The 14,935-nt window shown below is 38.8% G+C and overlaps 1 protein-coding gene across 4 annotated transcripts in view; it reads right to left on the bottom strand.

Annotated features, from left to right (window-relative positions):
* Window positions 1-14,935, bottom strand: part of LOC122080365 (putative callose synthase 6) — a 90,898-nt gene that overhangs the window by 16,111 nt on the left and 59,852 nt on the right. For all 4 annotated transcript variants that reach the window (XR_006140687.1, XM_042647319.1, XM_042647321.1 and 1 more), the window contains 2 exons: window positions 769-891; window positions 560-677 (listed from right to left, as the gene is read on the bottom strand). Coding sequence is in view for 3 of the 4 variants with exons in the window: in XM_042647319.1 (XP_042503253.1) it covers window positions 560-677; window positions 769-891 (241 nt within the window). In the remaining variant the exon portion in view is untranslated. The remainder of the gene's footprint in view (window positions 1-559; window positions 678-768; window positions 892-14,935) is intronic.

Below are 14,935 nucleotides of genomic sequence, written 5' to 3'. Positions count from 1 at the left end.
GTTGATATTGCTACCAAAATGAAGTTCTCTTTGTGCTCACTTGTGTCAATGACTACTTTATTTATGTTCAAGACTGGTGCTGCTTTTAATATTTATCCTTATTGGTCCAAGCTGGAGCCTTCTTTTATATATGTATATGTATACACACCAGCTTGAGGGGGGTGTTAATGTATCTACCGTGGGGATATGTTGCTTATTTATCCTAGGTTCTAATTGTTATTCTTTCCTATTCCTATTGCAAGCCCTTCCTAATGGAAGCAGGATTTAGTTTCCTATCTAGTCTTTAGGAATAGCTAGCTGTAATTAGTTTCAGTTTCCTACTATGTAAAGGATTGGACTGATTGGTTTTATTATAAACAAACTGCTAGTACGATAGGAGAAATCATCTATCGCCTAGCTTCTCTCCACCTTCGGTTCTCTCTCTCTCCTATTGCAGGTTCTGGTTACAGTTTCTGTGTTTGTTACCGTGTTCATACATTAGGCATATGTGAACACTGTATTCCTTCTTTAACTAAAATATGAAAATGACAAAGAAGTCAAAAAAATATTCAGACACTACCTTGCAAGAAATTGAGTAAAGAATAGGTAATAAAAATGCTCATAACATTTTTGAACACATCCTCATCAAACAAAGTTGAGAGTGATCCTCCAGTGCTCCATCCAACTATTACCATAGCCTGAAGACCAAATGAAAGTACGATATTAGTTGTATTCTGTAAAAAGGAAAAGTTTAATACTGACTCCACTGAAATCTATAACTGAACATACCTGGAAAGCCAAAATGAAGAATACCCACAATCGGTTAAAACTTCTATAAAGATGCCAAAAGGTACGGACCTCAACAAAATATGTCTTAGGCTTTCTCCATCTAGGAGTGAAATTGCTAGGTTGCTGCACAAATGAATGTGCACGGAATTAGTAATGTCCCTCTTAGAAAACATAATTTCCATGGTAAAGGAGAAATTTAAAACTCAATCCAATATTATAGAATGAAAAGAAACAATGACTATAGTTGTCATGGCGCCAAGACGAACCAAGGCGGTGGAGGGCTGTCTAAGCGCTTAAGCGTGAGGGTACAAGGCGACCAAGTGTTATTTTTTATTTTCTTCATTTTCTAACATTATTTAGTAAGTTATATATATATATATATATATATATACCTTGTATCATAAAAAATCAACATTAAGCCACATTAAGCCATTAAAAATCAACATTTAGCCACATCAAATCATAAAAAATCAACATTAAGTCATATTAAGTTATAAAAAATCAACATTTAAATAAATTCTCTTATTCTATAATAAATTTGACTGGTCAAATGATTTTATTTTTTACATGAGACTTTTTGTATTAGTTATAACACAAAACCAATTTTCCAAAGAATCTAAGATTACTTAAATCTGAGTTGTAATGACAAAGTGATGCTTCGGTTAAACTTATTTTAAAGTGCACGAATGCTGTTAAATTTCCTGAATGGAAATAATTTTATGGATATCAAACAAAAGATTATGTTATCGGACTTTTGGTTTTTAGCAATGTTTAAACATGATAGGATTTATAAAATTTTCATAATTGAGAAAAACCCCAGCATTTAAAAGTTGAAAATTGCTCCTATAAACAAAATCCAATTTTTGTCTTTGGAATGAGGGGTTGACTTTTTATCCTTTTGGAATTTGATTTTTAAACTATTTTTGTTGGATCCAAATAGGGGGTATTTACTTATTTATGAATAATATATTAAGTAAATGAACATTTACTTAAATGATATTTGGTAGATATAAGTGTCAAAACACAAGGCGACATGTACTGCAACAAGGTGACTGTCGCCTAGGCCCCAGGCAAACCGCCTGGAAGCCAAGTCGTCGCCTTGGCGATGCCTTGACAACTATGGCAGGGACAGAATCTGTAGGACCCCATTGTGGAATCACAAACCAGCACAACATTTCAGTATTTCACTGATAACTCATTAGAAATATTGTAGTATTGTACGATATTGGAAACTGCTAAAATCCCTTGGTGGTTTATCAAACCCTACAGTCAATTGAAGTGTTCAGGACTGATGTAGGACAGAATTCAAGAATTCTGCAGAGGTTGATTCATCAGTTCCAGAACAAAGAAAGAGGAAACAAATTGGTAATGCAGACTGAGAAACTAAAGAGTATGATCCTCAGTTGCAAATAGGTTCCCAGGTAGACTGTTAAACAATTGCAAAAATCTTCACAGCTTCCAACTGATTTGATCTGATAAAGGATAAATCTGACACTTACTACAGAAACAGAGAATAAAGAGAACGAAGGAAAAAAGAGGATAGGAAGGTTGATGTGGATCGAGCCTAAAAAAAAGGGGCCACTGGTTCCACGAACCAGACCAGGCAGCCCCAATGTTGGCCCATCAAGCCAACCCAGAACAAGAATTTACTGTCCATGTGAACAGTAATTTGATCCCTTTTTTGTTTTCATTTTGTCTTTTTTTTTTTTTGGGTGAATAAAAAATTCGTTACCAAGGGAGAAGAACAAATATACAAGCCCTAAAAGGGGAGGGAGAAGAGAAAGAGGAAAGCAAATGGGCACATATTTCAAAGGGAATCTAGGTTCCTAATCACAGAGCTTGGAAGCTCCTAGGAAGCAACAATGTGACAATTTCTTGGGGAGGGGGAGCAAGATAAAGGAACAATCAAAATCTTGGCTTTAACATTAAAAAAGATGGAGCTCTAAATCTTTCCGAGTGGCCGGGAGTTGGAGGTCCATTTCCTATGATTTCTCTCCATCCATATTTGGTTGATGGTTGCACAAAAGGTGAGCTTGCCCACGAGATCGCAAATGGTCTTCCCTTGGAATGTCATATCCATCCAGATCCACTCCCTTTGTAAATGAAGGATTCTTCTATTAGTCGGTCAACATTTGAAGACCATTTTCCAAATAGAGGATGGAATAGGGCAGAAGAAGAAGAGATGATCAATATCTTCAGGTTTAGAACCACATAGGTACCAGAGCGAGGAGACGGGGATTATTCTCTGAATAAGGAAGCTCTGCGTGGGGAGGCATTTCAAGAATACCCTCCAAGTTGTAAAGCTTTACCTATGGATATGGTGCTTGAACCAGATGATGTTGTGCCAGGGAGAGAGGAGGCCATGATATTTGACAAAGTCCCAACAGCCTTAGCAGTGAAGAGACCATTTGGGTAATGGTTCCAAAGAGTAGTGTCATTCCTCACTTGGCCGACTGAGGAAATGAAAGACAAAGTATTCCAGATATCAGCAATCTGATCAGAGGCAGAGGGCAGGGGGACCCAAGAACCTGAAAATAAAATGGAAGAAACCATGGCCTGCTTTGGGAGACCAAAACTGTAATGGAGCGGGCACTGAGAACATGAGTAAGGAGCCCCTTTGGGTGCCATGGATCAAGCCAAAGGAAGGTGGCGGATCCATCCCCAATGCGATAGGAGATAGCTCTAGAGGCAATTGTTCTGAAGGAGATGATCTTATGTCAAACCCATGAGGCATCAGAGGGAATTCACACCATCCAGAAGGAATCAGCCTTGAGAAGATTTGAATAAACCCAATCAACCCAAATGCTCTTCTTCTTGGTTAAAATTTTCCAAATCAACTTCAAGATTCCCACTATGTTAACATCCTTGATGCGTCTCGGACCCAGGCCCCTTTCCTTCTTGGGAAGGCAAATAGCAGCCCCACTTAGAGGGCGAAGAAACCTAGAGAACTCACACCCTTTCCAAAGGAAGCAAAGATGGATTCCAACTTAGATATTATGGACTTGCCTAAAGATCCCGGATCAAAAGATGTAAGAAGCTTGAAGGACAGATCTAATAAGCTTTAACCGGCCAACAAAGGATAAAAGCTTTCCCTTCCATAACTGATGACGCTTCCTCATAAGATCTAGCATATGAGTGCAGTGATGGGCAGTAAGCCGAGTAGGAATTAAAGGCAGCCCTAGGTACTTTACTGGAAGGGATCCCAAGTCAAATCTGGTCTTCTCAAGGAAAGAGGCCTTAGTATCTTCCAAAATTCCAGCTAAGTAGATGAGAGATGTCCCGGGGTTGATGCGAAGACCCAACATCAAAGCAAAGAAATCAAGGCAATGCATAATAGTATCCAAGGAGGGGCCATCTGCTTTAGAGAAAATCATCAAGTCATCAGCAAAAGCTAAATGGGTCAGTCTGATGGCCTTACACTTTGGGATGGGAATGATACGATTCAGGTCTGAGGCTGATTGCAAGCTTCTAGAGAGGACTTCAATAGCAAGAGAAAAAATATAAGGGGATAAAGGGCAGCCCTATCTTATTCCTGTAGAAGAGGAGAAATATCTAGTTGGGCTTCCGTTGACGAAAACTGAGAACCAGGGGGAGACAATGCAATGATATATCCAATTTGTGAAGGTTGGCGGGAAGCCCATCTCGCTGAGAACTGAAATAATTAAGTCCCATCTTAGGCTTTCAAAAGCCTTACGGATATCAAACTTCATGAGGGCAGCAGGGGAATGACCTTTTCCAATTAAATCCTCTAACAATCTCGTGACAGAGTATAATGTTGTCCCCAATACTTCTTCCAGGGATGAAAGCAGACTGGTTGTCGCTCATTAAGAAATCCACCACCTTCTTTAAGTGATTAGCAAGGATCTTGGCAATGAACTTGTACTAAAGGTTGCATAGGGAGATTGGTTTGAAGTCATTCAAGGTGTCAGCCCCTTCTTTCTTGGGGATAAGGCAGAGGAAGGTGTGAGTGATACCCTTAACCTGACCCGCATTGAAGAAGAAGCTTTTGACTACTTTAATCAAGTCCTCTTTGATTATGTCCCAAGCTGAGCTGAAGAAACCCATATTGAACCCATCAAGGCCCGGAGCTTTGTTGGCTTTGTGGGAAAGGATAGCAGTAGCAATCTCCTCATCAGAGGGAATAGATCAAAGCAATTGAGCCATATTGACAAGAATAAATTTAGATATGAGACCATCAGGGATGGATACGGCCATGGGGGAGATAGGATTGAACAAGAGCCTGAAATGGTTCACAACGACCTCTTTGATCTCGTCCACTTTGTAAACCTGGCACTGGCAACCATCTAGGGAAGTGAGCTTGGGAATGCAATTGATGTTGCTTCTGGCCTTCAAAGAGCGGTGGAAATAAGAGGAGTTAGTATCTCCATATTCCAGCTAATTGATATAAGACTTTTGCCTTAAGACGCTTTCCTCACTAGCCAAAAGACTTGAAAGGTTTTTAGATTCTATTTTCTCTTCATCATCCAGAGCAGAGTTCAAAGGATCAGACTGAAGCTGAATATGAATAGAAGATAGCTTATTCTTGCAATCAGTAACAAGAGAAGAGATGTTCCCGAATAAGTTAGTATTCCAAATCTTGAAGGCTTCTTTGACATTTTTGAGCTTCCTTTATAGGAGATTAAGGGGGTTGAAAAAGCTTGGACAGGCTTAAGCCAAGCATTTTGAACTGTGGGAAGGAGATCTGGGTGAGAGGACCACATGTCGGGTTTAGGGCCAAAGTAGGTATAGGGCTAGATGAGAAGGGAGATGGGGCTATGGCCAGATGTGGCTAGAGGCTCAAAAGTGGCACAGGAAGAAGGAAAAGACGTTAGCCAAGCTTCATTGACCAGCATCCTATCAAGCTTACAAGCTATATGGGAAGACCCAGATCTTTTATTATTCCAAGAGAATTTGATACCGAACCATCGAAGATCATCAACAACAAGGTCCTCAATACATTCATTGAAAGCTTCAATACTTGCAGAATTAAGGTGCCCCCCTCCTTGCTTTTCATGAGAATAGCAGGCCACATTTGAAGTCCCCACTGCGTTAACATGTAGCCAAAGTCAGTTTTAATATTCTATAATAGTCCTTTATTGTCTTATGTTAGTTTCTTAGTGAACAAGTTAGTCTAATTAGTTTTTAATTTTGTAACTTAGGCTAGTTTCCTTTTTTAAGTTCAGTTGTTAGTTTCTAATTTAGTTAAGCTTGGTTACCAAGTAAGACACAAATTAGAAAGTCTTACTTCAGTCCATTAGTTTCCTTATTTGTTATGTCTTTGTGTGCAAGCAATGTAAGGCTATTTAAAGCACTTCAATTATAATGAAAAGACAGATTTGAGTTAAATAAAAAAGATGGGTTATGCTGTTGTGGTGTGGGGTGCCATTAGGTGAGATGTATGAACTAGAGGGGTGAGATGCCCATTCACTAATTCTTCTCCACCCTTTTCAACCTTCCATCAATTTCTCTTTTCTTCTTTCTTATTTTCTGTTTTAGCCAATGTGAGAGAGTGTTTGAGAATTATTTGAAGACCATCAACAGTTACTGTTTAGAATACACAAGTTCATCCCAGTCGATTTTCATATTTTTTGGACAAAAGTTCAAAGCCTGATTCTTGCAACTATGAGATCAGATCAGAGCAGGCTTTTGGGGGCTCTTCCACACCCCAAGAGTGACCTTCGACCAGAAAATTGAGGCCATCCGAGGCCTGCAACTACTACTATCGTGAATCTCCATATAGTATCCTATCATTCTGTTAGAAGTCTATCGAGAGAAAGGAGGAGTCTAGCGCAAGTCGCAGACTCCTCCCTTGGGTTTTCCTAGTCCTATTAGGACTGTGGGTTTGGATTTTTCTGGTCCTATTAGACTCTGGGTTTTCCTAGTCCTATTAGGACTGAATATAGTTAGGAGTTAAGAGTTAGCAATTAGTATTAGTTTTCTATTTTGTTTTGTTCTTTCCTATTTCTAGTAAGACTTGTAATAGCTGATCTCTTTTCCTATTTCTGGTAGGACTTGTAAGTTGTAATAGCTGATCTCTTTTCCTATTTCTAATAGGACTTGTAATAGCTGTTCTATTCAATGAATGAAGGAGAGACCCACAATATAATCGATTGGGACTCCCTTTGCTCTATAATCACATGTCTCTCTTTTTCTTCTCTTCTCTTTACATGGAATCAGACCTTAACAAGTTGTAGGTTTGAGAGTCATTCAAATGTATCATACTAATGGTGAAGCTCTAGCTCTTAGAAAAATAAGAACTAATGTTTCAATGAAGGTTTGATGCAAATCGTATTTTGTTCGTTTCTTTTACTTATGAATTTATCTTGAATTGATTGTTGTTGGAGAATTGATTTGCTGCTATCGTCTAGTATCCTTTGTCTGAAGTTGGCTTCATCTCAAGGAAGGAGATGATGGTTTCGTCCTTAATAGCTGCTGGTTTTCTCAACGAAGATGTTTCTGGTTGTTACCCTTATGCTTTGATAGCTAGTGGTTTTGCAGAGACGATTGCTTCACCTTTTCATAGCTGATTTGAGGTTTCTCTATGGTTTCTTTTTTGAATGGGCACAAAACCCTATGCTATTACTTGGTTGATTTTAGAGACTAGTTCATAACCAACCTTCTGAACTAGGTCTCATCAATGGTGATTGCTGATTTATGAAGTGAAGATTGAAGGAAGCTTAGACTTTTGTGGAGAAATCAATTTTTTTTATGGTATTGATGAAATCAATTTTGTAGGGTTTTTAGAAGTTGGTTGATCTTTGTTGAAGGATTCCTTTTGGGATGCTGATTATTTATTCATGTGTACTGCTACACGAGGGGGAGATTGGAGATTATTGTCTGCTCAAAGTTATTTTCATTGAAGATTGCTGTGTCGTTAAGTATTTTCTTATGTCTATCCTCAGCAACTATTTTATCTATTGAAGATCGTATATTCAACGACCTGATGCTGTTTGGTATACTCAACGACTGATGTTGTTTGGTCCCTGGCAACCTGATGCTGCCTATTTATCTCTGGAATCTTCTGTGAGAAGTTTGTTTGGGGAGATCTTGTTTGAGGCTCGTGAGTGCATTTGTTGTAGCTATTCGGAGCTACAATTTATGTTGAAGTGCCTTCTTTGGGAATGTCTTTTGATGTAGCTGTCGGGTGCTACACTTTTGTTGGAGTGCCTTCTTTGGGAAGGGCTTTTGTTGGTATTGGAGTGCCTCCTTTCGAAGGGCTTTCGTTTTCATTTCTTTTGGAGTTATTGATGGCTTTATGATGGTTGATTAGAGTTCCCCTTGTGCTCATTGGAGCTCTTCTTAGTCCAAGTTGGAGCTTTCTGTTGCTATGTGTATACTCCAGCTTGAGGGGGAGTATTAGAAGTCTATCGAGAGAAAGAAGTCTGGATTTTCCTAGTCCTATTAGGATTGTGGGTTTTGGTTTTCCTAGTCCTATTAGAACTGAATATAGTTAGGAGTTAGTAGTTAGTATTAATTTCCTATTTTGTTTTGTTCTTTCCTATTTCTAGTAGGATTTGTAATAACTGATCTCTTTTCCTATTTCTAATAGGACTTGTAATAGTTGTCCTATTTAATGAATGAAGGAGGGCAGCCACAATATAATCAATTGGGACTCCCTTTGCTCCATAATCGCAGGTCTCTCTTTCTCTCTTTTTCTTCTCTTCTCTTTACACATTCCTCGAGCATAGCGTCCCAACCAGCCATCAGTTGAGGCTTATCTTTTGAAGGATTCTTATACATCATACAAGGGATCTTCCCTTCAATTTTAAGGATCATCGGATGCCAGGAACCCTAGTTTCTGAAGAGTGGTCAGAAGTTTCCTAATTCATGTTGGCAACATAACTCTCAATTTAACCATCAGAGTTGTCTCATCTTTTGAGGGTTTGTCGACCCTTATAGGATCTTCATCTACTCCAAGTTTCAGCTCCATATGAGCTACGGTTTGTGAGTAATCGAAATCTTCTCTATTCAACCAGAATTTCAGATCCTGCTTGGGATTATGATCGCTTGTGATTCTATGTCAGCCGAATGATGCTGGAAGCAGAGACCAGGTACAAGAAAATGGAGGTGACATACGCGTTGGTGATAGCCATGAGGAATATAAGGCCCAATTTCCAGTCGCACACAATATGTGTATTGACAGATCAACCACTGAAGAAAGTAATGCAGAAGCAGGACACATCCAAGCGATTGATAAACTAGGTTGTACAGCTGGGGGAATTCGATATTCAATATAAGCCAAGAACAGCGATAAAAGCCCAAACCCAAACAGATTTCATAGCAGAGTCTACCAATCCGGATGAGGTTGAACCTGAGATGCTAGAAGATAACCGGGATATGGCACGTTGTATGTGGATGGAGCTTCCAACGCAGAAATGGGGCCAGACACATCTTAAGCAGTCCTGAAGGCTTTAAAGTGGAATATGCACTACGATTCGATTTTAAGGCCTCGAATAATAAAGCATAATATGAGGCAATGATAGTTGGGATGAACCTGGCCAAAGCGATCTTAACACGGAAGTTACTCGTCTAAAGTGACTCCCATTTGGTCGTATGCCAAGTGAACAGCGAGTACGAAGCCAAGGAGTCGAGAATGGTGGAATACTTGAAGAGGGCGGAAGAAAGGGCCAAGTATTATGAGGAATCCGAAGTACAACAGATACCTAGGACTCAGAAAGCCAGCGTGGATGCTCTGTCACAGCTAGCCACTTCGGATTTCTCAAAACTCGGGCGAACAGTTTACATAGAAATGCTTCCCCATCCGAGTACTGAAGCAAAAACCGAAGTACTCCCAATAGAGGAGGAAGAACCCTACTGGATGGATCCAATAACCAAGTACCTGAAAGATGAAACCCTACCCGAGAACAGAGATGAAGCGAATAAGGTTCGGATCAGGTCAGCCCATTTCATCTTGGACGGAAAAACGCTGTGTTAGATATGCTTCACCAAACCCTACCTCAAAAGTCTCCGGCCAACTGATGCCAAATATGCACTTAGGGAATTACACCATGGGATTTGCGGGCAACACTTGGGTGCCAAAGCACTAGCCCATAAAATCCTTCGGCAAGGTTTGCTTTAGGCCTTTTTCCAAAGATGCGGCTAGATGCTGAAGACTTTGTGAAGAAATGCATAAAATGCCAAATCTTTGCACCAGTTCCGCGACAACCAACGACCGAGTTGTCATCTCTCTCCAGCCCAATGCCATTCGCTATGTGGGGGATGGATATTTTGGGGTTATTCCCACTAGTGAGTAGGCAAAGGAAATTTGTGGTGGTTGTGGATTACTTTACAAGAGGGTAGAAGTTGAACCACTGGCAATCATATGAAAGGAATATCCGGGATTTCTTCCAACGGGCAGTCATCTACAGGTTCGGTATGCCAAGGATAGTAATCACCAATAATGGTACGCAATCTACTAACCCTACCTTCAAAGTGTTCTATGAGTCCCTCTACATCGAGCATAGAAAAACCTTACTCGGATATCCCCCAACCAATGACTTGACTGAAGTCACCAACCATACCATACTCTAAGGGGTAAAGAGGCTAAATGAAGCCAAGGGACGATGGGCGGATGAGCAACAGAGTATACTATGAGCTTATCGGAAATATGGATATATTTGCCATAGGAGAAACCCATTTCAACTTAGCTTATGGCACTGAACCTGTTCTATCGGTTGAAATCCGGGTCATGACCCATAGCTTACGAATTACGATGATGTAACTAACAACGAAGATCTCCGAGCAAACGTTGACCTATTACATGAAGTGAGAGAAAGATCATAAGAAAGGATGGCAGCCTACCGACAAATGATGGCAAGGTACTACAACTCCAAGGTTAAAAGTAAGGAGCTCTACCCAAGGGACCTCGCCCTACAAAAGACGGAGGTATCGAACCCAAGGAATCAGGTAAAGCTTTCTCCAAACTGAGAGGGACAGTACAAAGTCACCAAGGTAGTTTGGCCAGGCTCCTAACACTTGGAAACTGGATGAGAGCGAACCTCAAGCATGGAATTCTGAAAACCTGAAGAAGTATTACCAGTAGTAATCTCCAGTTAACGCAGTTTACTTTGCTTGGCATTTTAAAGTATTTTCCTTTCATAGTTTAGTTCTTTTTGTACTCCGATAGGAGTTGTTTCAATAAAGCTCACTTTTTTCAGCAAAAACGAGTAATGAACATGGTTAAATATGGAAATTAACCCTCAAACAGAGCTTAGTCCAAGGCCGAATCAACTTGACCAAGAGACTCCATAACCCTCGGATGGGACTCAAGCTAAGGCCGAGTCAACCTGATCGAGAGACTCCCTCATCCTCTGCGGGGCTCGGGCATAGTTCGAAATCTCGAAATTTAGGAATTTCAGTTTTTTTTCTTTTTGTTGACACGAAATAACATTTGTACGGTATTTCGGCCAAAATTTTGGTATCGTTTTGGTATCTCGGTTATCTCGGTACATTCCATGTGTTATAAATACCATATCTCAGTCAAACTTTCGACTCTGTCTCTCCTATCTCGGTGGTTTCGGTTCCATTTGCATATTTTGAAGGAAAAACACTCCGAGTCTCTAACAAGCCTCTAATTAGCCACATCATCACACATTTTGACTTCCATTGGATTCTTACAAAATCTACACATTCAAAGCTTAGGAAAGATAAAGTTCTTTCTCCAAAACCAAGTAAAATTTTCAAAACAGTTCGACGGTTACTGCCAAACAAAGGTCCAACTCTAAAACAATGTCATATCCTAATATTTTTGCATTTTTATGTTCTAAGCATGTTTATTAAACTTAAAATAATTTACCCACCAAGTTTCAGGTCAAAATATGGCCGTTTGACCACCGAAACAGTCAACCAAAACATACAAAAAAAAATACACCATTTCAGCCAAAATTTTGCCAAAACAAAACTTCAGTTTCTGAACCCACTGAAACACCGAAATGAAACAACATTTTGAACCTTGGGCTCGGGCCAAGATCGAGTCAACCTGGCCGAGAGGGGCACTCATCCTTGACTTCGCATTTGATCGAAGCCTCGGGCATCTCCTTGCCTAGGTTAAAGCTGAGCCACAAAAAATAACAAGGCAAAAGAAGTCCAACACTTAGAAAAAGTAAAGCTTCATCAATAAAAAGATTAGAAAAATTAAAGCTTTATTAATAAAAAGAACCATAAAGGCCATTACAAAAGGGATTGACCGGATCACCAACTAATGTCAACTAATGTTGTAATACCCCGTCCTAAGATTTATTAATAAAATATATTTTATGGTGGACCTTATAGGGTTGACACCGAAATTTCTCCCTTTTGATGGTATTACGGGATTTGTGAGGTGTGGACAACATAGGTAATTGAGAATTACCCTTATGTATTCAATTTAAATTGTGTACACCAGTGTGTGTACAATATATAATTGTGATATGCCTACATTAGGAAGGTATTTAATGGCCCTATGGTTGTATTGATGTTTATGAAAGCTAAGGTTGTGGGATCAATTCTCCTTGAGTGCTTAATATAATGATTTTCACCAATTTTTACTTTACAAGTTAGTGGTGGGCCCCACATGTTAATTTCAAGCCAAGCTAAAGGTAAAGCAGTAAATCCACATGGTGGGTGACCACTTGATGGGATGACAAGTTTCATCCATGTATTGGCTCTAGGAGAGGTGGTCAAGGGGGTAGGAATGTGATTTCATAATTCCCAATCCCATTGGTGTAAATAATTGGACATAGTGAGGGTGAAATGGACAATTCGTATTAAATATACTATTCAAGAGTACCATAAATAGTGACATGGTAGTGACATGCAATGAATCCTATTGGTAATGAAATAGGTGGATAGGGGTATTAGGATCATTTCACCCGTATGGGGTGAGTTGCAATATTACAAAACTTAGAGGGGTTAAAGTGAATAAACATAACATGTAGGGGTACCCAAGTTTAAGCAAAATGTCAGAATTTTCATTGGCTTAGGTGGGTGGCAATGAGGGATAAAATAGACCTTTTATATATAATTTCTTGTGAATAAAAGAAAGCAAGTCAGAATTTTTTCTCTTCCACCTATGTTTGTTGAGAGAGAGAGAGAGAGAGAGAGAGAGAGAAGAGGAAGGAAATCAAGGAGAAGGACGGAGGGAGAAGAATGAGGAAAGAGTACAAGTGTAGGAGCTTTTCTATAATTTGTTTTGAGGCTTGGAGCTCTACTAAGGTGGAAGTTTCGATTTACCTTACATGTAAAAGATTTTGAAAGAATTAGGAGAGATAAGAAAGAAGTGGAAGAAGGTAGGTTGTCTTACATACTTGCTATGTTCAAATTTTGTGAATGCATGAAGCAGTTGGAATGAGGAGAGTGGAGATCTAAGTGGGTAAACAAGAAGAGAATTGAGATCTCATTTGAGGTAGGAGACCTAGTTACTTTCTATTTCGGTTTGAGTTTTACAACATGTAGTCTCTTAAATGGGGTTGAAGATGGGATTGGTGAAGAGATGAAGAAAATCTAGAGAATTCTGTTTTTCCAGAATCTTCCTGTGAACATATCCCATCTTCCCTACGATTTTTAAGGTCTTTCCAGTTAGTTTTTAAACATAATTTGAAATAAAAGTGGTAGTATTATGAGTCTTTGAACCTATGCACTTGGAATCAAGTCATATTCCAAGTCCTTTCGACTTGTATCAGAGAAGTTATGTTCATTTTCCTAAGACTACTTAAACCTAAATTCTGTGCATGGCCTGTGCAAATACACCGACTTCAAGCCAAATTATGAGACTCTTACAATGTGTTTCAGAGATAACTTCCTTCATGAAAGTTGTAGGACTATAAAGTAGCAAACGTTTAGCTTTAGAAGCAAATGATTTCAAGCTATATACAGAAAGTTATGGTTATTTCATTAAGCTTACCTGAATCTGTTTCTTCTAAACAGACCTTTCTTTTGCTGATCTTTAGGAGAGCTAAAGACCAATTTATACTTCAATTTAAGACTTGATTATTTTGTATTTAATCATCAATAATCTACATAAGAACCTTTTAAAATTCCACTTTAAATGGAGTTCAGGAAGGAAGGCTTGTCACATAAGATTTGGGGTTACACACAATATGTCCAGAAATTGTGTACCTAATATTTTGGACTTGAAACAAATGAAATCATATTAACTAAATAATGGAATGATCCTATAATGGAATTTAGTATGGAATAGGTATCAAAACAAATAGATGAGACCTTAATTGAAAAAAGAAGGCAAGGGATGTGTAGCCTTGTGAGAGCAAATTACCAAAAATGCAATATACATGAATGCTAATGCAAATGGGGATAAATTAAAGGACTTATTAAGTTACTGTTATGACATGGTGGACTGTTATAAGTGTCAAGTAAGCTTGGACAGTAGGAAAGCCTTATTAATTATGATGTTACCCCTATGTAGGACACCTCTATTGTTCAAGTGCGATCGGACTTTTGGAATTTATAACGGTCAAGTAAACTTAAGGTGAGTGGGACTAGCCTAGTTATCCTCCCGGTTGTGTGATGGATGCTTGTATGTAATATTTTATATATTGAATTATTTAGTATTATTTATGATAAATGTTATGATGAGAGCCTTTAAGATTATTTGCCCATGTATCTGTGAAATGTTTGCATTTGAATTACCAAATGGGACGTTATGAATGAGACTACTATTATGAGATGAATGAATGTATGTGGTGACACATTGGGTATATGAAACAAGAAATGCAATTGTGGCTATATTGTGAAATTATGTGCAGCTATGAATTATGGTTCTTTGTGTAATGAAAATGTGGTCAGGTTACATACCTCACCTAGTGCGGAATGAAGGGATGAGTGTATGATGTAATGTGATGTGGTGTACCTCAGGGGGAGAAGGTTTGAATGCACAGTATTGAGATACTGCTGGGATAATATGATGGATCATTGTAGGATCACTATTTTATGACAATAATATGCATTACTTGATATATACATGTAGGATAGTACAAATATAGATATTATAATATTTATTGCTATGTATGTTGGAGTGAGTATACCTAGGGAGGTTTCTCTCACTGAGCTGTTGAGCTTAACGCATTATTATATTTCTGTTTTCTACAGATAAAGATCAAGGCTATAAGACCGGGAAGGAACCAACCATGTGGCTGAATATTTCATTTGTCAGCTAATAATTGTTGATTTT

This window comes from Macadamia integrifolia, chromosome 5 (genome assembly GCF_013358625.1).
Source record: "Macadamia integrifolia cultivar HAES 741 chromosome 5, SCU_Mint_v3, whole genome shotgun sequence".
Classification (NCBI taxonomy): Eukaryota; Viridiplantae; Streptophyta; class Magnoliopsida; order Proteales; family Proteaceae; genus Macadamia; species Macadamia integrifolia.
Note: the sequence above shows the minus strand (reverse complement) of the source record. Positions and strands in the feature narration are given on the sequence as shown.